Raw genomic sequence first — 22,076 nt, 5'->3', positions numbered from 1 at the left:
ACCTGTTTACAAACCACTGACCTTGGTGAAACTGAAGCTCCTTGCTCTCCATTTCACTGGTCCCAGCAGCTGCAATGCCACAGATCCCAGAATCTCCTTTTACATTCCACATTCTGGCATGGCTGGGGGTGCCTGTGGTGGCTGGTGCTGTGATTTCCCTTCCTCCATCCCCAGCAGATGAACATCATCACCTTCCAGACTACTTTTTCCTCCATCACGAAACTGAATTTGCAGAGACTCTGAGAATCCTGGGTGGATTCCTTCCCACCCATCCTTCTGGAGGGGTGGGGAGGGCAGCCAGGAGCTCTGCAGTGGCCTCAGCAGTGACAGATGATGTCTGAGGCAGGCCCTGAGCTGGCAGCGGCTCAGCAGCTCCCAGAGTGCACGCTGGGCATCCCTGGCATGCTGGCCATGCAAGCAGGAATTGGATGTTGTTTGCTAATTAATGGCTGTCTTATGGATTCTTCTGCTCCCATGTGTTGTGTGATCCACGATGTGTAAATGACCCTTTGGAGCACTGGCAGATGCTGCACTTCATGTCCCAAAGAGGAGGAGGCAAAGCTCCCAGCATGCAGCACCTTGGGCACAAGGAGCCATCACATGATGTGGCATTTCAGTCCTGGATTCCTTGGATCCATTCCAGGCAGGAATTTCCAATTCATTAGCACTTCCCCTGACCTCTGGGTGCTGCTAGAACAGGTGGGCAGCTGTCCCCACAGCCTGCAGCTGACTGGGTGCCAGGCTGTGCCTGCTGCTCACTCTGGCAGTGCTGCTGGGGGCTCAGAACAGCTGTGCCCACCGGGCTGGGCTTACTCTGCCCATTCCCAGCACCTGTCACAGGGTTGTGGTGGCACTCTGCCCTCAGGAGGTGCTGGCCAGAGGGTCTGTGTGTGCCCAGGATGTACCAGGGGCTGTTGGGGCGTCCCCCAGGAGCGGGTGGCTCCTCTGGAAGCGATGGAGATCCTCTAGTGGGTCTCACAGAGCCTTGTGTGATGCTGGAGCTGGAGAGTGACCCTACACCCTGCCCGTGTGTGGGCTTGGTCCCAGGCCAGCTCAGGGCTCCTCCTCTGTGCAGGGATGGCTGTTCTGCAGCTGCCAGGACTGGGGCTGGCATGAGCCTGGCATCCGTGGAGAGGGAGCTGGGCTGGATGGAATGGAATGGGGTTTGTGTTCCATGGATGGGCTGGAATGGAATGGGATGGAATGGGGTCTGTGTTCCATGGATGGGCTGGAATGGAATGGGGGTCTGTGTTCCAGAGCTGGAATGGAATGGAATAGGGTCTGTGTTCCATGGATGGGCTGGAATGGAATGGAATGGAATGGAATGGAATGGAATGGAATGGAATGGAATGGAATGGAATGGAATGGAACGGAATGGAGGTCTGTGTTCCATGGATGGGCTGGATGGAATGGGATGGGGTTTGTGTTCCATGGATGGGCTGGAATGGAATGGAATGGAATGGGGTCTGTGTTCCATGGATGGGCTGGAATGGAATGGGGGTCTGTGTTCCAGAGCTGGAATGGAATGGAATAGGGTCTGTGTTCCATGGATGGGCTGGAATGGAATGGAATGGAATGGAATGGAATGGAATGGAATGGAACGGAATGGAATGGAGGTCTGTGTTCCATGGATGGGATGGAACTGAATGGAATGGAATGGAATGGAATGGAATGGAATGGAATGGGGGTCTGTGTTCCATGGATGGACTGGAATGGAATGGACTGGAATGGAATGGAATGGAATGGAATGGAATGGAATGGAGGTCTGTGTTCCAGGGCTGGGCTGTGGGTGGTGTGAAGGCGAGGAGACCTGTGGGACACACTTGGCAGGGGAAGGACCATGGGAGTGTCACCCAGTGTGTGGGGATGTCCCACCTGAGAGTGGCCAGGGGAAGGTGGACAGGGGTGGCAGTGCTGGAGGGGTCCCTGCCTCCATGACCCTGGCCCTGCCCAACACTGTCAGGCCTGCTCCATACCTGAGAAATGGGGGAGGAAAAGCCTTCCTCTGCTCAGAGACAGGAGCAGAGTCTGGGGACTCCAGTCTGTCCCCTCCAGCTGATGGGGGAACAGTGGGGGGCTCCCAGCCCCTGCAGTGTGCTGGGGCTCACAGGTTCCTGGTGGGGGAACAGTGGGGGGCTCCCAGCCCCTGCAGTGTGCTGGGGCTCACAGGTTCCTGGTGGGGGAACAGTGGGGGGCTCCCAGCCCCTGCAGTGTGCTGGGGCTCACAGGTTCCTGGTGGGGGAACAGTGGGGGGCTCCCAGCCCCTGCAGTGTGCTGGGGCTCACAGGTTCCTGGTGGGGGAACAGTGGGGGGCTCCCAGCCCCTGTAGTGTGCTGGGGCTCACAGGTTCCTGGTGGGGGAACAGTGGGGGCTCACAGGTTCCTGGTGGGGGAACAGTGGGGGGCTCCCAGCTCCCACAGTGTGCTGGTGCTCACAGGTTCCTGGTGGGGGAACAGTGGGGGCTCACAGGTTCCTGGTGGGGGAACAGTGGGGGGCTCCCAGCCCCTGTAGTGTGCTGGGGCTCACAGGTTCCTGGCTCTTTGGAGACACAGGTCCCACTCTGTGTGGCCATGCAGCCCACAGCAACTCCAACTTAAGTTTCATAGACAGATGAGTAACTCAAAATGATCAAATGTAGCAACAGAATGGACGTAAAGAGCAGTATATGTGAGAGGCTTTTTTTGTGAATCACAGATGTCACATGAAGAGCTTCACTACCCTTGTCCTGTTGCAGGAGTAAATGAGCAGTGCCCACCTTCCCAGGAAGCTGGCATTTGTTTTATGTATGAAGGCAGTTTCCTTTCTGTTCTGTTATCTTTCAAGCAAGTAATGAGAATCACATATTGCTTTAATTAGTCAAAAAGGTGTTTTCTGCAATGAGCTCTCAGCCATGTCAGCGCTGCTATCTCTATAAAATTATCTGTGTGGGGGATGAGGTGTGCTGGGAGAGGAGGGCACACCTGTCCAGGCTGACTTTCAGCAGGTGTGGTTTTTGATGGCTGTCCTCCTAAGCCACCAGCTCCTGCAGTTGGTGTCTAGAATGTCTCAGTGGTGGGGCACTGAGCACTCTGGCAGGAAATGCTCTGTGGTTTTCAGCAAGGAGGTGAAACGTTTCCCTGCAGCAAGGGATGATGCCCACGGGGAGGATGGGCTGTCCCCATCCCTGCTCAGCTTGGGGCACCAGCTGCCTCATGCAGATCCAGGTGTGGCTTTGCTGTTTCCATCAGCTGAGGCATCCAGATGCCAAATCCTCACTGGTCCTCGTTGCAGTCAGGGCTGGTGGGTGCTCAGCACTCTGATCACCAGCACCTCTCCATCAGCAGCCCAGGCTCTGGGGGCTCAGTCCCTCCTCCTGGTTCAGTGTCACTGGCAGGTGTACGTGGGGTGCACTCACCTCCCTGCCCAGGTCTCTAGGAGGGTCACAGGAGAGGACTGTCCCTCAACCCAGGTCATGGGGCACAGTGCTGGCAGCTGGCCTTGCCAGGGGGCTGCTCGTGCCCCATTTACTGCAGCCCTTTGAGCCTGATGTTCACTGATGGCATTGCATCCAGCCCTTGCCATATGCTGGGCATTTGACCTGAGGATATTGGCAGAGACAATATCCAAAACTCTCTTAGCATCCAAAAAACCCACCTCTGCTAGGTAACTTTGTGGTAACCTTGTCATCCCAGCTGTTGTTTAAGTCATTTCACCTTGTAATGGTATTTCCAAACTCATGAACTCGCTGATTTGGGTTCAAGCCTGTGTTAGTCTTGGGTAGCTGTAGCAGTGGACTTGGCTGGATCCAGGCACACGAGTTTAATCATAGCCATGAATCTCAACTGGCAGCCTTAGGTCAGCAAATTTAATGAGCATGGTGTCCCCAGCCAAGGCTGTGCAGGGACCCCGTGGCTGTGCTGCAGGTGCCCTGAGCTGCTGAGCCTGCTCCCATTCCCATCTAGTCCTTACCAGATGTACATTAAAGGAGCAAAGTCCACCTGGACAGGACAGGTGACAGTCCCTGGCCATGAAGTGCAGCTGCTGGTTTGGGAGGTGGCTGGTGGGTGACACCAGTGGGGTCTGGGGGCTGCAGCATGCAGTGTCCTTCAATGCTTGGCATTGCCATTCTCCTCCAGGTCCTTGTCACCTGCAGGGCCACCCTGATTTGCAGTGCTGTCATGAAAGTGAGTGCACGGAGCATACCTGAATGCTGCCATGGCACTTTGCTTTCTGCTGCAAGTCATGGCAGCAAGAATGGTGCTGGTTGTGCTGGTTTGGGAGCAGCTCCCAGCACTGCCCACAGCAGCACACTCTGCTTTGGACCACAGCAGCAGGCTTTTGTTTTTCCAATGGGAACTCAAAAGCTGCAGTAGTCCTGAATACTTGCAGTCCCCAGAAGTATCAGGAAAAAGTACATTGATTGTGCTGAAGAGCAGGTTTAGGGCTGGTATTTTCACTAATCATTTTGTTGCCTATGCTTGCACAGCACCACAGATTTGGTTTGGTTTAAGAATGGGCTGGATAACAGGAGCAATAGTTGTTGTTCTGACGTTAAATGTCTTTAAATATCAATGACGATTCAAGGGCTCCGGTTCTGGCTAGCTGTGAAACTGTGTTTCAGCTGAGCTTCATTAATGCATCTCTGGGGTGGTAATGGGTCTGAGTAATCTGATCTGAGCACGTATAACTGTGCCAGTCCCAAAGGGAGCTGAATGCTTCAGTCTCAGCGTGGAGCCCCTCTGAGCCCTGCTCACAATGGCTCAACTCCCTCAGACACGTGGTGGGTGCTTCTCCAGGGCCCCTGCTCCCACCTGCTCCAGGGAGGAGCACCCTGAGCCTCCCACCCATGCTGGGAGCCTTTGGCACAGTCCCTGGTGGGTGACCTCGCTGAGCTGCGTGGGCACTGCTGCTGGCAGCCCTCCTCCCACTTGCCACGAGGAGCAGGCCTGGCAGTGTGAGCAATAAAGCTGATTGAACCGCTGGGCTTTCCAGGGGGAGCCGGAAAGCTGTGATCAGCTAAAATTAGCCCAAGATCCATTTTTATTTAGATCTCTGTTGTGGGGGCTTTTCTTGGTTTTTTTGTTTTGTTTTGTTTTTTTGGGGTGTTTTTTTTTTGTTTCATTTTGTTTTATTTGCATTTTTGGGGTTTGAATGACATAAAATCAGCTCCTTCTGAGTTTATTCTGAAAATAGCATTAAGAGCTTAAATGTTCAGTGGAGATGGCTGTAAACCCATTGAGCTGCTGTGATTTCAAGGCCTCTGAGAGTTTCAGCTTAGCAAGTGAAGCACACATGAGCCACTCCTCATTTTCTGTACCTGGACATTTGTCATTATGGCCAGCCTGAGAGGGCAGGGGCTCTGCTGGGATGTGGAGCTGCACTGGGCAGCAGGATGGGCTCTAGCAGGAGGGGCCCGAGGGATGGCTTCCCAATGGCTTTGTCATTTGTATGAGTGTTGATGTGTATCCATGGAGCTGCAAACATCCCTGACTCTCAGCTGCACTCCTGGCAGGCATTCTTGTGTTGGGATGGAGAAGGACCAGGTAACACAGGGAGGGTGGCTCGCTGCCACCTGAACTTCAGTTCCATGGTTTAACCTCAGACTGTCTGTCTTGGCTCTTTTATTATGCCTGTCTTATCTCACAGAGACTAACCGTTGTCTGCTCTCCCTTGCAGGCTCTTGAATCTGTTCTACAATGGAAAAACTGCTTTTGTTTCTGCTGTTCATTGGCGTAGCGGTGCGAGCTCAGATCTGCCCCAAGCGCTGCGTCTGTCAGATCTTGTCTCCCAACCTCGCCACCCTGTGTGCCAAGAAAGGGCTCTTGTTTGTTCCTCCCAACATTGACAGGAGGACCGTGGAGCTGCGGCTGGCAGACAACTTTGTTACAAACATTAAAAGGAAAGACTTTGCCAACATGACCAGCCTGGTGGACCTGACGCTGTCCCGGAATACAATCAGTTTTATCACACCTCACGCGTTTGCCGACCTGCGCAATTTGCGGGCTCTGCATTTGAACAGCAACCGATTGACTAAGATCACTAATGACATGTTCAGTGGGCTCTCCAATCTCCACCACTTGATACTGAACAACAATCAGCTGACTTTAATTTCTTCCACAGCTTTTGATGATGTTTTAGCTCTCGAGGAATTGGATTTGTCTTACAACAATCTGGAAACCATCCCTTGGGATGCCGTGGAGAAAATGGTCAGTTTGCACACTCTCAGTCTTGACCACAACATGATTGACCATATTCCTAAGGGGACCTTCTCCCACCTCCACAAGATGACCAGGCTGGACGTCACGTCCAACAAACTGCAGAAGCTGCCGCCTGACCCGCTCTTCCAGCGCGCTCAGGTGCTGGCAACCTCAGGAATTATCAGCCCCTCGACGTTTGCGCTGAGCTTTGGTGGGAACCCCTTGCATTGCAACTGTGAGCTCTTGTGGCTGAGGCGCCTTTCCAGGGAGGATGACCTGGAGACCTGTGCCTCTCCCACGCTGCTGTCGGGCCGGTACTTCTGGTCCATCCCCGAGGAGGAGTTCCTGTGCGAGCCCCCGCTCATCACGCGGCACACCCACGAGCTGCGGGTGCTGGAGGGGCAGCGGGCGGCCCTGCGCTGTAAGGCCCGCGGTGACCCCGAGCCAGCCATCCACTGGATCTCGCCCGAGGGCAAGCTGATCTCCAACGCCACCAGGTCCACGGTGTACGACAACGGGACGCTCGACATCCTCATCACCACGGTGAAGGACACGGGCTCCTTCACCTGCATCGCTTCCAACCCCGCGGGGGAGGCCACGCAGACCGTGGACCTGCACATCATCAAACTGCCCCACCTGCTGAACAGCACAAACCACATCCACGAGCCTGACCCGGGCTCCTCGGATATCTCCACATCCACCAAGTCGGGCTCCAACGCCAGCAGTAGTAACGGGGATACTAAAGTCAGCCAGGATAAGAAGGTGGTCGTTGCGGAAGCGACGTCCTCCACAGCTCTGCTGAAATTCAATTTTCAGAGGAATATACCTGGGATACGTATGTTTCAAATCCAGTACAATGGTACTTACGATGACTCCCTTGTTTACAGGTAAGGCAGCCCCAGCCTGCCCCCGTGGGACCGTGCTGGGTGCGTGGTGCTGCCGTGTGGCCCTGGCCTGGGCACCCCTCTGCTGCGGTTCCTGTACCATGCCGTGCCAGCTGAGCAGAGCCCAGCCCCGGCAGCTCGTGGTGGGAGCCTCAGGAAGGACTCGTGCCATTTCTACTCACAAGCGGGAAAATTACTTAGAACAGTGTTATTTTTAGGTAATCCAAGTGGACCTCTAATCCTCTGAACTGATCTGAGAAAGGTTGTGAAGGTAGATGGATTAAATGGTGCCTAATGTGCTCAGCTTTGTGGAAGCACAGGGAGGACAGTGTCTGTGAGCATGTTCCTCACAGCACTTTCTGGTGATGCCCATGCAGGGGAAGTGCAGGGGGGCTCTGTGCTGCCAGGTGTAGCTGTTGCACCCTTCAGCACTGGCTTTGCTTGGTCATTTCTTCTGCAAAGAGGGTAGATGTAGATCAGGTAACTGAAAAAAATTCTTCCCTGTGAGGACAGTGAGACCCTGGCACAGGTTCCTCAGAGAAGTTGTGGGTGCCTCATCCATGGAAGTGTCCAAGGCCAGGCTGGACAGAGCTTAGAGCAACCTTGTCTGGTGGAAGGTGTCCCTGCCCATGGCAGGAGGGTGAACTAGATGGTCTTTAAATGTCACTTCCAACCCAGGCCATTCTGTGGTCCTGTGGTTCCACGTTTTTGATGTGGTGGTTCTAATGGGGGGCTCTGCCATGCTGAGCCGTGCCAGGGGCCTTGGCAGTGACTGCTGCTACATGGAAAGCGGGGCAGGAGCTGCAGGGGGATGGAGATGAGCCCCACGGGGACAGTGGACAAGCCGTGGTGGTGCCCAGCACAGCCTGGGCTGCCCCACAGGGTGGGAAAGTGCCGCTGTGTCCGCCAGGTTCGTTCACACTGGTTTCCTTCTCCCCCAGAATGATACCTCCCACGAGCAAAACCTTTCTGGTCAACAACCTGGCCGCGGGGACGATGTACGACCTGTGCGTCCTGGCCATCTACGACGACGGGATCACCTCGCTGACGGCCACCAGGGTGGTGGGCTGCACGCAGTTCACCACCGAGCAGGATTATGTGCGCTGCCACTTCATGCAGTCCCAGTTCCTGGGCGGGACCATGATTATCATCATCGGCGGGATCATTGTGGCGTCCGTGCTCGTGTTCATCATCATCCTCATGATCCGCTACAAGGTGTGTAACAACAACGGGCAGCAGAAGGCCACCAAGGTCAGCAACGTGTACTCGCAGACCAACGGGGCTCAGATCCAGGGCTGCGGCGGGGCGCTGTCTCAGTCCATGTCCAAGCAGGCTCTCGGGCACGAGGAGGGCGTCCAGTGCTGCAAGGCTGCGGCCGACGGCGCCGCGCAGTCACCGGACACCGGCTCCGGCCAGGACTCGGCCACCACTACCTCGGCGTTGCCTCCCGCCTGGACTCCCAGCGCTGCCCCGCCGCAGAAGCAGAAGCGCAAGTCGGGGCCCAAGCCCGGCAGCGAGGCGCAGGGCGAGGCGGGCGGCGGCGCCGAGCCCCAGAACTGCAACAGGAACAACTCCACGGCCCTGACGCTGGCCGGGCGCGGCCCCGACGCGGCCCCCACGTACAAAAGAGCACAATCCAAGCCAAGTAAGTTCCTGACGCTGCCGGCCGAGGCCAGCCGCGCCAAGCGGCGGCGCTCGCTGGGCGGAGAGCTGCTGGAGCCCTGCGGCCCCGCCGGCCTGCGCTCCAAGCGCAGCATGTCCATGAACGGGATGCTGCTCCAGGCAGACTGCGCCCAGAGCGGAACAGCAGCACCTTTCTCCAGTTCTGAGTGGATATTGGAAAGCACTGTGTGACCTGCTTTTTTTTTTCTTTTTTCTTTTTTTTTTTTTTTTTTAATTTTTATTTTAACTAAAACCACCAAACGTTGTGTGAAACTCCCTTTCCCAGGGAATTGGATTTGGATGTCCACTGCTGTCTCGCTGATTAATGGCTTGTTCATGCGGGGTTCTGTATAAGCCACCCAGTGCACACGGGGGTTTATTTAGTTTTCGTTTGGTTTTATTTAATATCAAAACCGAAGGCAACATTCAGAGATAAAAAAAAAAAAAAAAAAGGAAAAAAAAAATTAAGGGGCGAAAAAAAGCACGAAACAGCACCAGTGCCTTCCCTGCTCTAGGACTGGCTTCCTGGTTCTGCGGTAGCAGAAAACAAAAGAGAGAGTTTTCACAGAAAAAGCCTTTTATAAAGGAAATGCAATTTCCTCCAAGCTAACAAATAACCACTTCTGGATCAATCAGTAAAATGATATTTTTTAAACCGGTCAGACTGTATATTTCTTTTCCGTGACAATGGTGTTGCCTTTGTTTTTAGGCAGATGCTGTACAGGAGCAACAACGCTGTGTTGTTATGTTGTGTAAAATAAAATATTCACTCGGTACGCCAGCCAGCCTCGCGGTGACTGCCCTGCCAGGGCCGGGCCTTGGTGCTGCTGCAGAGCTCCTGCCGTGGGGCACCAGGAGGCACCAGGAGGCACCAGGGCACGGGGCCCTTCCTCTGTGCTGGCTCTGGCTGGCTGGGGCTGGCACTGATGGAGCTTTGGGAGCTCGCAGTGGCTCTCCCTGAGAGGAGCCTGAGCTGGGATCCCACAGCCTGAGCTGGGATCCCACATTGGCTCTCCCTGAGAGGAGCCTGAGCTGGGATCCCACAGCCTGAGCTGGGATCCCACATTGGCTCTCTCTGAGAAGTGCCTGCCCCATGTCCCAGGGCACCCAGACGTGGTGCAGGCAGCGCCCTGTCCTGCAGCCCTGGGCAGGGAGCGGGGCTGGGGCGCCTCGGGGTGCTGGGCACAGCTGAGCAGGGCTGTGAGCAGGGCCAGCAGGTGAGCAGGCAGGTGGGCAGGTGGGCAGGCAGGTGACCAGGTGGGCAGACAGGTGGGCAGGTGGACAGCCAGGTGGGCAGACAGGTAGGCAGGTGGGGAAGCAGGTGGGCATGGTGGGCAGACAGGTGGGCAGGCAGGGCTGCAGCCAGCAGGGTCATGGTCCTTATCACCTCAGCTGGTCAGGTGTTGGTGGTCATCTCCTGCTGTCCTAGACTCCTGGGCCATATTTCCTCAGAACTTTATGGTTTGGTCCAGTTCTTTTCAGTCCCTGAGTGCATTGAGGGGCTGGATGATGATGGTCTCACCTTTGAGCTGCTCCTAATTGCTGTGCCTGTGGGATGGAGTGATTTTGGGCCACTCTGCAGGGACAGAACCCCACAGCAGCAGGGGACAACAGGTGCAGATTCTGTTGTGTTGATGGCAGCTGCTCTGCTCACTGTAAAGGGAAGCCTGCAGTTAATATTAATTAAACTCATATGGTCATCATATTCAAATTAGAGACAGCTTAACTCTGAATATTTGAGCATTGTGCATTCTCAGATGCCAAATAACAGGTTCATGATGGGCTTTGTGGCCATAAAAGTGAGAGAATAGTTAAATTTTATACCCTGTATGCTTGTTCTTGGGGGCACAGTAACTCAGGCCGGTGCCTGAGGCCAGCCTGGCTCCAGCCAGGGCAGCAGCTGGCCCCAGGGCAGTTGTGGGGGCACATCTCAGAGTGGGGCACAGCCCCTGGCACCCCATCTGTGTCCCCAGGACTCTGCAGTGAAGAGCTGATGCTCTTGGCCAGTGTGGGCTGCTCTGAGTGATTTTATTGCCTGTCAGAGAAGAACAAAGTCAGTGAGGCTGGTGTCAAGGACCTAAAAGGAAGAGGCTGCTTCTTTTTTAGGAACCCTTTTTGCTTCCCTCAGGAAATGCAGAGACCAAATAGGAAAGAAAGCCTCAAAATGAGAAAGCCTGCTTCCTGCTGGAAAAAGTTTAAAAAAAATACAATAAATCCCTCCTTGGATTGCTCTGGCAGCCCATGAGCACTGCACGAACAGAGGGGAGCTGTCAAACACGTGCTGTGGGGGACAGGGGTGGCCTGTCCAGGGTCTGGCACTCTGATGCCAAGGGCTTTGCCCAGTGTGGGTCAAACATGAAGGTCTGAGCCCCAGTGAGGGGCTGTGCTGGCAGAGGCACCTTCCCCCCGCCCTGGGGTACAGGGAGGGTGTCAGAGGTTTGCTGTGGAGTGCCTGGGTCTAATCATGCATTTTAAAAACATCCAATGAAAATGCTTTTATATGTTGTCTAAAACTGGACCTAAATCTGTGTGATGTTTTGTGAAAGTGCTAAAATACTAATGGTGTCCTGTGGTTTAAGGAAGTTTATTTTTATATTTGTAACTTTTCACTCAAAGGAATAATTTTCTAAGCACTGCAGCTGATGTTCTGTCCACGGTGCCTCTGTGTCAAGCAGTGTGCAGGGACCTTATGGCCCTGTTTGGTTCATTTCTGCTGACAGTGCAGGAAAGGGGATCTGGGCAGCCAGGGGTTCCTCTCGTGCCAGCTTCTCTCCCTGGCTGACAGGATCATTCATCCCTTGGGAGGGCCCTGGGCATGGAATCACCTGTTCCCACTGGAATAACTGTGCAGTGGGACATTGGTTTTATTCAGGGTTCATTCAAAGTCTGGGAATCCTCATGGAGGAGGGAATTCTCTGTCCTTTCTGTTCTGCAAAAACCACGGGTTGCCAGCTGTGAGACAGAAAAGTGCTGAGATGCCCCTGGATCAGAACAACACCAGGTTATTTCCCCCAGGCTGCAATGACTCCTCAGCACAGGTGATGGAATGGGTGTCATGGGGATGTGGCCCCAGCACCACCCCAGCCATGGAGGGCACTGCAGGGGCTGAGCCCAGGGTGCCTCCCTGCCCAGCTGGGCTCTGTGTGCTGCTGCTCAGGTACAGATTGTCTGGATTATAGCCATGAGAGGGTCTGTTCACGGGAGAAACTGCTGCAGGAAGTTCTGAGCTCTGCCTGCAGTGGCCAGGCCCTCTGTGGAGATGGCTGTGCTGGGGGAGATGGGCTCTGCTGGGCTGGGCAGAGCTGGGCTGGGCTGTGCTGGGCAGAGCTGGGTGTTGTGCTGTGTCTCTGTGCCTGGGCTGCCCTCCTGCTGTGTCCAGCTGTGTCCTTACCCTGTGTCCATGGTGCTGCTGCCCTGCTGCCAGTGTGCCCCTGTTTGTGCAGCGTGTCCCCATGCCAGCCCTGCCCTGTGCCCACTGGCTCAGTGGGCAGGGAACTGCACAGCCCTGCTGTGTGCCCTGTGCGTGGAGAGGGAGCTGCACAGCCCTGCCCTGTGCCCTGTGCATGGAGAGGGAGCTGCACAGCCCTGCTGTGTGCCCTGTGCATGGAGAGGGAGCTGCACAGCCCTGCTGTGTGCCCTGTGCATGGAGAGGGAGCTGCACAGCCCTGCTGTGTGCCCTGTGCATGGAGAGGGAGCTGCACAGCCCTGCTGTGTGCCCTGTGCATGGAGAGGGAGCTGCACAGCCCTGCCCTGTGCCCTGTGCATGGAGAGGGAGCTGCACAGCTGTGTGCCTTGTGCATGGAGAGGGAGCTGCACAGCCCTGCTGTGTGCCCTGTGCATGGAGAGGGAGCTGCACAGCCCTGCCCTGTGCATGGAGAGGGAGCTGCACAGCCCTGCTGTGTGCCCTGTGCATGGGCAGGGAGCTGCACAGCTGTGTGCCCTGTGCATGGAGAGGGAGCTGCACAGCCCTGCTGTGTGCCCTGTGCATGGAGAGGGAGCTGCACAGCCCTGCTGTGTGCCCTGTGCATGGAGAGGGAGCTGCACAGCCCTGCTGTGTGCCCTGTGCATGGAGAGGGAGCTGCACAGCCCTGCTGTGTGCCCTGTGCATGGGCAGGGAGCTGCACAGCCCTGCTGTGTGCCCTGTGCATGGGCAGGGAGCTGCACAGCTGTGTGCCCTGTGCATGGAGAGGGAGCTGCACAGCCCTGCTGTGTGCCCTGTGCATGGAGAGGGAGCTGTACAGCCCTGCCCTGTGCCCTGTGCATGGAGAGGGAGCTGCACAGCCCTGCCCTGTGCCCTGTGCATGGAGAGGGAGCTGCACAGCCCTGCTGTGTGCCCTGTGCATGGAGAGGGAGCTGCACAGCCCTGCTGTGTGCCCTGTGCATGGAGAGGGAGCTGCACAGCCCTGCCCTGTGCCCTGTGCATGGGCAGGGAGCTGCACAGCTCTGCTGTGTGCCCTGTGCATGGGCAGGGAGCAGCACAGCCCTGCCCTGTGCCCTGTGCATGGAGAGGGAGCTGCACAGCCCTGCTGTGTGCCCTGTGCATGGAGAGGGAGCTGCACAGCCCTGCTGTGTGCCCTGTGCATGGAGAGGGAGCTGCACAGCCCTGCCCTGTGCCCTGTGCATGGGCAGGGAGCTGCACAGCCCTGCTGTGTGCCCTGTGCATGGAGAGGGAGCTGCACAGCCCTGCTGTGTGCCCTGTGCATGGGCAGGGAGCTGCACAGCCCTGCTGTGTGCCCTGTGCATGGAGAGGGAGCTGCACAGCCCTGCCCTGTGCCCTGTGCATGGGCAGGGAGCTGCACAGCCCTGCTGTGTGCCCTGTGCATGGGCAGGGAGCTGCACAGCCCTGCTGTGTGCCCTGTGCATGGAGAGGGAGCTGCACAGCCCTGCCCTGTGCCCTGTGCATGGAGAGGGAGCTGCACAGCCCTGCTGTGTGCCCTGTGCATGGAGAGGGAGCTGCACAGCCCTGCTGTGTGTCCTGTGCATGGAGAGGGAGCTGCACAGCCCTGCCCTGTGCCCTGTGCATGGAGAGGGAGCGGCACAGCCCTGCCCTGTGCCCTGTGCATGGGCAGGGAGCGGCACAGCCCTGCCCTGTGCCCTGTGCATGGGAAGAGGGCACATAGCTCCTGGCACCCCCTGTTTCGTGTGCGTGGGGAGGGGACACAGCTCCTGGCAGCCCCTACCTGGCTGGGAAGGGCCTGGCATGGCTGGGGTGCGCTGCCCCAAGAGCCCCAGAGCTCCTGGCATGAGCTGCTCCCACCCCAGCTGGCAGCATGGCTGGAGCCTTGGTGCCACCAGCACAGAGTGCTCCTGCCTGCTGTGCCACATGTCACAGGGACCATCAGAGCCCTGCTGGGCATTGCTCTGGGAACATCCCAGACCAGCAGAGTGGCACAGAGCTGTGGTGGGTGGGCAGGCCTGGGCAGCTGTGTGTGCCCTTGTGCCATGGCAGAGTGTGCCCGAAGCCACAGCGGGCACCAGCACAGAGAGGAGCACGCTGCTGCCTTGGGAACAGCTTCAGACCAGGATAAAGGCTACAGCTGGCACCAGGGTCACCTCTCTGCCCAGCAGGCACGGGAGCAGAGCCTCAGCCACGCTGGAGCTTTGGGGCACTGGAGCCTGAGAGTGCCACTCACACGTGGGCACAGCTGTCTGCCAGCCCTGTGCTCACTCACAGCGTTCCCCTCCCTGCTCCACGGTGCTGCTGCCCCTCAGGGTGCCCCATCACTGCCCAAAAGCTGCACCAGCAGCAGCCACCCACTTGCACGGTGCCTTCTCCTGGCAGTGATGCTAACGTTGGTCAGAGTTCTGGTTTAACAGCACCAAACTGGCCGGTCCTTAGGGTCCTGCTCACAAATAACGTGGTTCTGCTTTTCCCCTTTTCAAACGTGTCCCTGTGTGCTGGGCCTGGGGCACAGCCTGGGCTGCCAGACCCCGCCGTGCTGGATTGCTGTGTCACCTCAGGTGGCTCCAGAGCTGCACTTTAGCAGTGGCTGGGTCAGGAATCTGAGGGGTGAACCTGGGCTGCTGTGCCTGGTTGGTGTGGGCTGGTTCTGCTCCTGCACTGCCAGGCTGCTGCTCTGGAGGCACCTGCAGAGCTGTGTGAAAGCTGTGCCACCTCCTCTGCAGGGGAAATTCCCACTGCTGGGAGTGGGGGAGAGGAAAACCAGCCAGGGTTTGCCCCAGCCTCCTCACGGGCACACAGGGACCCCACCTGGAATGTGGCCAGTCTGTACTATGGGAGCTTGTTGTCTTATAAATCACAACAGTTCCATTATCATTATATGTTGTCTTGTATATTAAGAGTTCCATTATCATTATGGTGCAAGGGTTCCATATCCTCAGAGTCTTGCACCTCCTCAATGTTTGTCATAGGCAGCTCCTCTGAGCACTGCCTGTTCCTGGACCTTGCAGCAGCCCTCTGACTGCAGTTCCCACCAATCCACTCTTTTATACCACTTGTTCCTATTGACTACAGGTGTTGCCTGTTATCATCCAGCCTGCTCCTAATCTTTAGTAATAGGGTCCAGCTGCAACTCCTTGGGGGGTAAGATTACATTCTGCTTTACCCATCCTGTGCCCCCCGGCAGGGGCTGTAACCCACAGCACCCAAAGAGGAGTTGAGGTGGTGCCTGGTTGGTGTTGGCACGCGGCAGTGGCACGCCTGCACTGCCCCAGGTAAGTGGGGCTGTGCTGGGTGCCAGGAGCAGTGGCACCAGGCGAGGAGGTGGAGCAGCTGCCCCATGGGCTGTCCCCGTGCCCTGTGCAGGACAGTGACACGTGGCACACCCTGCTTGCAGTGACCTTTCCTGGTGCACACACTCCTCAGGAAGGTGGGTGCTGTGTCTGTGCCCCCCTGCTGCTCTGCTCTGCTGTCCCCAGCTCTGTGACCCCTGGCAGCGTGCAGAGCTGGGGTCCCTGCCGTGGGCAAAGGCTTGGCCTGTGCAAGGGCAGCAGCAAATCTAGAGAATGGAGAACTCTCTGGTTCTGGAACAATGAGCTCTGCTGGTTCTGGGGGTTGTCTTGTTGGATTTCCCCTGAAGCAGCAGCAGCAGCAGCAGCGCTGTGCTGCACTCCCTGATGGTGACAAGACTTGTGGCAGAGGTGTTGGTGGGGACATTGGGTACTGTTAGCCCTGTTTCTTGTCATCCCAGTCCCCTGTGTCAGCCCAGTCCCCTGTCACCCCTGTCTAATCCCAGTCCCCTGTTATCCCAGTCCCCTGTTATCCCAGTCTCAGCCCTGTCCCCTGTCAGCTGCCATCCTCTGCTGTCCCAGCCTCTGCAGGACACATGGCACCAGGTCAGTGGGTGCCAGGGCTGAGGGCAGGGTCTGCTGCTGCTTCCTGCCCAGGCTGGCTCTGTGGCAGCTCCTGGTGGGTGCTGTGCCCAGGCTGGCTCTGTGGCTGCTCCTGGTGGGTGCTGTGCCCAGGCTGGCCCCAGGGCAGCTCCTGGTGGGTGCTGTGCCCAGGCTGGCCCCAGGGCAGCTCCTGGTGGGTGCTGTGCCCAGGCTGGCCCCATGGCTGCTCCTGGTGGGTGCTGTGCCCAGAATGGCCCAGGGCAGCTCCTGCTGTGGTCCCACATCAGTGCCACCTCGGCCATGGAAGGGCAGCTGCTGCTCCACGTGCCCTCACTGTGTGTGTTCTGTCTCTCTGTGCAGAAGCCGGGGCCTCTCTGCAGGACACCAGCCCCTGTGCCCTCCCTGAACACGCTGCCCCAGACGCTGCTCCTCGGCAGAAATCGCTCCGGTTCCACCTGTCCCAGGACTGACCTCTGGCTCACCCTCCGGAACCTTTACTTGAAGCTGCAGCCCAGGCCCTCCAGGTCGGCTGCCTCGAGAAACTGTCTTCCCCCTCACAGGTTTCCCAGCTCCATCTGCCACTTGAAGTCTGAAATTCCTGTTTTTTCTGGTGTCCAAGTTTTTTATAACTAAAAATGATGATGAAGAATCTGGTGGCAGCAGCTGCGGTCCCGGTCATGTTCCATGTCACCAGTGGTGAGGTCACGAGCTGTAAACATGGTAGCTTCAATCACCTGAACAAATAAATGTTTTACTACAATGGCATGGGCATGGTGCTTGATCCAGGGGGTTGTGCCCGGCAGGTTGGGTGATCCAGAGAGACCCCATGGTGCTAGGGTCTGTGCCCATGGAGGAACCCCGTGGTGCTGGGGTCTGTGCCCACAGGGACCCCATGGTGCCTGGGGTCTGTGCCCGGGGTCTGTGCCCATGCAGGAACCCCATGGTGCCCGGGGTCTGTGCCCGGGGTCTGTGCCCGGGGTCTGTGCCCATGCAGGAACCCCATGGTGCCCGGGGTCTGTGCCCAGGGTCTGTGCCCATGCAGGAACCCCATGATGCCCGGGGTCTGTGCCCAGGGTCTGTGCCCATGCAGGAACCCCATGGTGCCCGGGGTCTGTGCCCAGGGTCTGTGCCCACAGGGACCCCATGGTGCCCAGAGTCTGTGCCCATGCAGGAACACCATGGTGCCCAGGGCCTGTGCCCACATGAACCCCATGGTGCCCAGGGTCTGTGCCCATGGTCTGTGCCCACAGGGACCCCATGGTGCCCGGGGTCTGTGCCCAGGGTCGGTGCCCACAGGGACCCCATGGTGCCCAGGCTCCAGGTGCTCATCTGAGCTGTGTGAGGTTGGGCTGGCACTGCAGGAGCCAGGGTGGGCCATTCCTGTGTCTCTGAGCAGTGAGCTGTGCCTGGCTGTGCCCAGCTCACAGCCCAGGGTGCCACTGGCCCGGGGTGCCCAGCTGAGTCAGGCAGCCGTGCCACCAGGGAGCTGCCTGCCTTTGCCCCTCAGTGCTGGGCACTGACAGGGGCTTGGGCAGAGGGAGCCCCGTGTGCCCTTGAGGGGCAGCCCTGGGGCTTTCCACAGAGCCCCCTCCCTGTGCCAGGAGGGCAGCCTGGGCTGTAGTGGGTGACAGCACTGCAGGCTGCTCCAGCACCGTGCCAGGAGTGCCATGGGGCTGCACAGCACAGGGTGCCAGCAGTGCCATGGGGCTGCAGAGCACTGAGCACAGGGTGCCAGCAGTGCCATGGGGCAGCAGAGCACAGGGTGCCAGCAGTGCCATGGGGCAACAGAGCACAGGGTGCCAGGGGCACTGCAGGCTGCTCCAGCACCGTGCCAGCAGTGCCATGGGGCTGCACAGCACAGGGTGCCAGCAGTGCCATGGGGCTGCAGAGCACTGAGCACAGGGTGCCAGCAGTGCCATGGGGCAGCAGAGCACAGGGTGCCAGCAGTGCCATGGGGCTGCACAGCACAGAGCACAGGGTGCCAGCAGTGCCATGGGGCAGCAGAGCACAGGGTGCCATGGGGCACTGCAGGCTGCTCCAGCACCGTGCCAGGAGTGCCATGGGGCAGCAGAGCACAGGGTGCCAGCAGTGCCATGGGGCTGCACAGCACAGGGTACCAGCAGTGCCATGGGGCAGCAGAGCACAGAGCACAGGGTACCAGCAGTGCCATGGGGCAGGCACAGCACAGAGCACAGGGTGCCAGCAGTGCCATGGGGCAGCAGAGCACAGAGCACAGGGTACCAGCAGTGCCATGGGGCAGGCACAGCACAGAGCACAGGGTGCCAGCAGTGCCATGGGGCTGCAGAGCACAGAGCACAGGGTACCAGCAGTGCCATGGGGCAGGCACAGCACAGAGCACAGGGTGCCAGCAGTGCCATGGGGCTGCAGAGCACAGAGCACAGGGTACCAGCAGTGCCATGGGGCAGCAGAGCACAGAGCACAGGGTACCAGCAGTGCCATGGGGCTACAGAGCACAGAGCACAGGGTGCCAGCAGTGCCATGGGGCAGCAGAGCACAGAGCACAGGGTGCCAGCAGTGCCATGGGGCTGCACAGCACAGAGCACAGGGTGCCAGCAGTGCCATGGGGCAGCAGAGCACAGGGTGCCAGGAGTGCCATGGGGCTGCAGAGCACTGAGCACAGGGTGCCAGCAGTGCCATGGGGCAGGCACAGCACAGAGCACAGGGTGCCAGGAGTGCCATGGGGCAGCAGAGCACAGGGTGCCAGGGGCTCTGGAGCAGTGTCAGCCCTAACAGGACAGCCTGGGTTGGGGGGACAGCTGGGGACTGGCCTGGGACTCCCATGCTGCCCCAGTCCCTCCATCCACACAGCCTCTCCTTGCTTCTCTAACAAGACCAAAGGGGTTTTTGGGATTTTTTTTCTTTTCTCCCTTGTCAGCATTCCATCTGGCTCACAGATCTAATTAGAGCTTTCTCAGAACAGTGAATCAGCCAGCCTTAGCATGACTTCAGGAAAGCAGATCCCAGCTCTGGTGTGTGTGTCCTGTCACCAGGACTGGCTGCCCAGATGGGCTCTCCTGGTGGAGATGGGCCTGTGGAGGCTGGTCCCACTGCTGGCCCCTGTCCTGCTGGACTCAGCTGGCTCAGTGACCTGCCTGGGGCTTGTCTGTAGCAGCAGAGACATCAACACCTGCCCAGGACACAGCAATCCATGGAGGAGAGGCGGAGCTGAGCCAGGAGCCTCACCCATCAGCCTCAGCCCTCCTCTGGTTCCTCCTCTGATGCTGCAGAGACAGGATTCACCCCAGGACATTGGCAAGGGGACCCAAGGCTTGTGCCTGTGTGGGAAATCCAGGGCCAGAGTGGCCCCACAGACCCTGGGCAGATGCTCCATGTTCATCCAGTGCTCAATGCCATGCTGAGGGGCACTGCAAGGGGAAGAGCCAAGGCTTTGGTCAGGACTGGGTCATCTCTGTTTTCCTCAGGAAGCCTGAGCAGTGATGTGCTGGCACTGCACACAGCCTGGGTTTGCTGTGGATTATGGTAACAGCAGGCACTGCTCTTCCCTCTCCTTGTGTGCAGTGCAAATGGGGTTTAAATTCTGTCAGAGGCTGAGCCCCAGATGAACTGCCCTTCAATGAAATGTTCAGTGGATGCTGAGTCCAGGAGCCATCCCCCCTCTCTCTGCAGCCTGCAGTGACTCCCCCAGCGCGGTTCAGGACCTTCCTTGGAGCAAGCAGGCGGCCCTGGGTCTGCAAAGCAGCTGGGCAGAGCACACCTGGCCCAGCTGTGTGAGGCACAGGACAGCAGAGCTGCTGCTTTCCTCTGGCACCCTGCTCAGCTGTGCACTGCCCGAGCCCTCTGACACCAACGTGCCCCAGGTTCCAGCAGCACAGGCCCATCCATGCCTGGAATCTCACCCCACATGACCATCATGTCATCCCCTCGTTCAGCAGCTCTGTGCTCAGAGCACAGCTGCTTTCCCCTTGCTGATTCCTCTCTGCATCCTTTTAATTAACTGTCAGGGTAAGTTCCACTTGTCCCTTTGATGTTAACTGGAAATTCAGCTTTCATGGGGCAAAATGCACTGCAGTTGTGAGTCAGGTTTGGGAAAAACCCTTGGAATGTGTGCAGTGGAGTGTGCTTGCTTGTATGGTGCCCTGAGGGATCCTCTTGTTGGGCAAGAAGTGGGGGCTGCTCTGCCCAGGATGGCATTTCATCCATGAAGGGTTTAGAGGAACAGCAACAAGCAAAAGTGACCTAATATGAGATCCAGAACTTGGAAACTCACTGAAGAATCAGGCAAACCATCTCAGCTGCTAAATCTGAAGGGAATCCTGGCTCAGAAACAGCCCCTCCCTGTCTCCAGCGGGTCTGCACAGGGTCCCGGGCCAGCAGGGACACGGGTGGGCTCCTGGCCAGGCTGGGATGCTCCAGGGGCTTCCTCACAAGTGGCTCCATGGCCCTGACCCAGCTCAGGGGCCACTGACCCAGCTCTGCTGCTCTCCACAGGGACAGAGGGGATTATTGTGTGCAGGAGAGATGGGGGCAGGATGGTTGGGATGGAGAGCAGAGATCTCTGCAGCCAGGTTGTGGAACTTGGGGTTTATTGCAAAGGGCCTGGGTGCAGGGCCCTGCTGGAGCTGCCAGGCACAGCTCAGAGCAGGCCTGAGAGAAGAGAGGGGGAGAGAGAGAGAAGGCAAGAGCGTGGTAAAGAGGAGGAGAGAGTAAAAGAGAGGATAAGAGGGTGAGGTTCCTGTTCCAATACCATAAATCTTCTTCTGTGCTGAATATTCTCATTCTCACTCACCAATCCAGTACAAGATACAAATCCTACAGCATTTACATACAGCCTGTAAGAATCATTACATTCCCATCCTGTGTTACATTTTAAACCCTAAAAACTCCTCTTTGGGCCCTTCTGCCAAGCTGCAGGGTCTGCTCTGACCCTTGGGCCTGTCTGCAAGCAGAGGGTGTTGTTCCATCAAAAGGGGATCACCTTCAGCAGCCACACCATTGTTTTCCAGTTGTTCAGTAACTGAGGGATCTCAGAGCTTGCTTTCATTTCAATCTCACTTATAGTTTCCATATTCTCAACATCTTTTGCCAGGCAATCATATCTATAAGGCTTTCCTGTTTCATCTTCCCCAACAATTATGGGAATTGCTTCTCCTCACAGGTGACCCAGGGCCAGGAAAGGTGTCAGTGGGCACTGGGGATGGTGGCCAGGGCCCAGGGGAGGCTGGTGGGAGGCAGGGCAGGACATCCCATCCCATCCCATCCCATCCCATCCCATCCCATCCCATCCCATCCCATCCCATCCCATCCCATTATCCCATCCCATTATCCCATCCCATTATCCCATCCCAGGAGCACAGACAGCCTGGCACTCTGCTCACAGGGTCTGTGGGTGACCAGAGGATGCTGGTGGGATGAGTCATAACTCAGGGCTCCCTCAGTGGGAAGAGCCTGGACATTCAAGCCCAGCAGCATCCTCACTGCAGATGTGCTTGGCTCCTGCACTCCTGCAAGGCACCACAGACAGCTAATGGGAATTTTCAGATTAAACCTTGTTTTCACAGAAATACACAGATTTATCATGGTTTAGTTCTGGTTTTCTTGGTTCTGTTTTCTTCTTTTTTAAGTAGGGGAAAAGTAATTGAAGAAAAATTTTCTGTTCAGAGACAAACGACACCCCAGAGCAGATTGAGGAGCATCACTCGAAGAAGTAGGAGCTGAAGATGAGGTTGGATTTGCAGTGGAGGTGTAAATCTCCTTCTCCTTATCTGATGCACACAACACTCAAAATTAGCAGACACTGCTGACAACTTCCTTGGTCTTTTTCTTTTCTTTTTTTTTTTTTTGGTTGGTTGGGGATTTTTTGTTTGCTTTTAATCTCGTGGAAAGGTTATGAAGCCATGGAAGCACTTCCAGGCAGCACATCCCAGTGGTTCAGGGTGTCTGGGTCCTGGGGCAGCACAGAGCTGCTCCTCTGGTGTGCTGCCAGCTGGGCAGGGCCTGTGGCCATGTGGGAGCTGTGTTTGCTGCTGCCAGGACTGCCAGAGGCATTTCCATAGAAATCTGACAGGCAGAGGTGGCAGCC

At 57.3% G+C, this 22,076-nt stretch overlaps 1 protein-coding gene across 3 annotated transcripts in view; it reads left to right on the top strand.

Annotated features, from left to right (window-relative positions):
• LRFN5 (leucine rich repeat and fibronectin type III domain containing 5) overlaps positions 1 to 16,780 on the top strand; it is a 47,076-nt gene extending 30,296 nt beyond the window's left edge. For 2 of the 3 annotated variants that reach the window (XM_066551961.1, XM_066551962.1), the window contains exons 2-3: positions 5,656 to 7,063; positions 8,002 to 8,943. In XM_066551961.1, coding sequence (XP_066408058.1) covers positions 5,676 to 7,063; positions 8,002 to 8,914 — 2,301 coding nt within the window. In that variant the 5' untranslated portion in view covers positions 5,656 to 5,675 and the 3' untranslated portion in view covers positions 8,915 to 8,943. Of the gene's footprint in view, positions 1 to 5,655; positions 7,064 to 8,001; positions 8,944 to 16,375 lie in introns of those variants that run through there. The other variant, XM_066551963.1, reaches the window with a different exon arrangement.
• The last annotated feature ends 5,296 nt before the right edge of the window (positions 16,781 to 22,076 follow it).

Source organism: Molothrus aeneus, chromosome 6 (genome assembly GCF_037042795.1).
Source record: "Molothrus aeneus isolate 106 chromosome 6, BPBGC_Maene_1.0, whole genome shotgun sequence".
NCBI classification, from domain to species: Eukaryota; Metazoa; Chordata; class Aves; order Passeriformes; family Icteridae; genus Molothrus; species Molothrus aeneus.
This window is presented reverse-complemented; position numbering and strand designations above follow the sequence as displayed.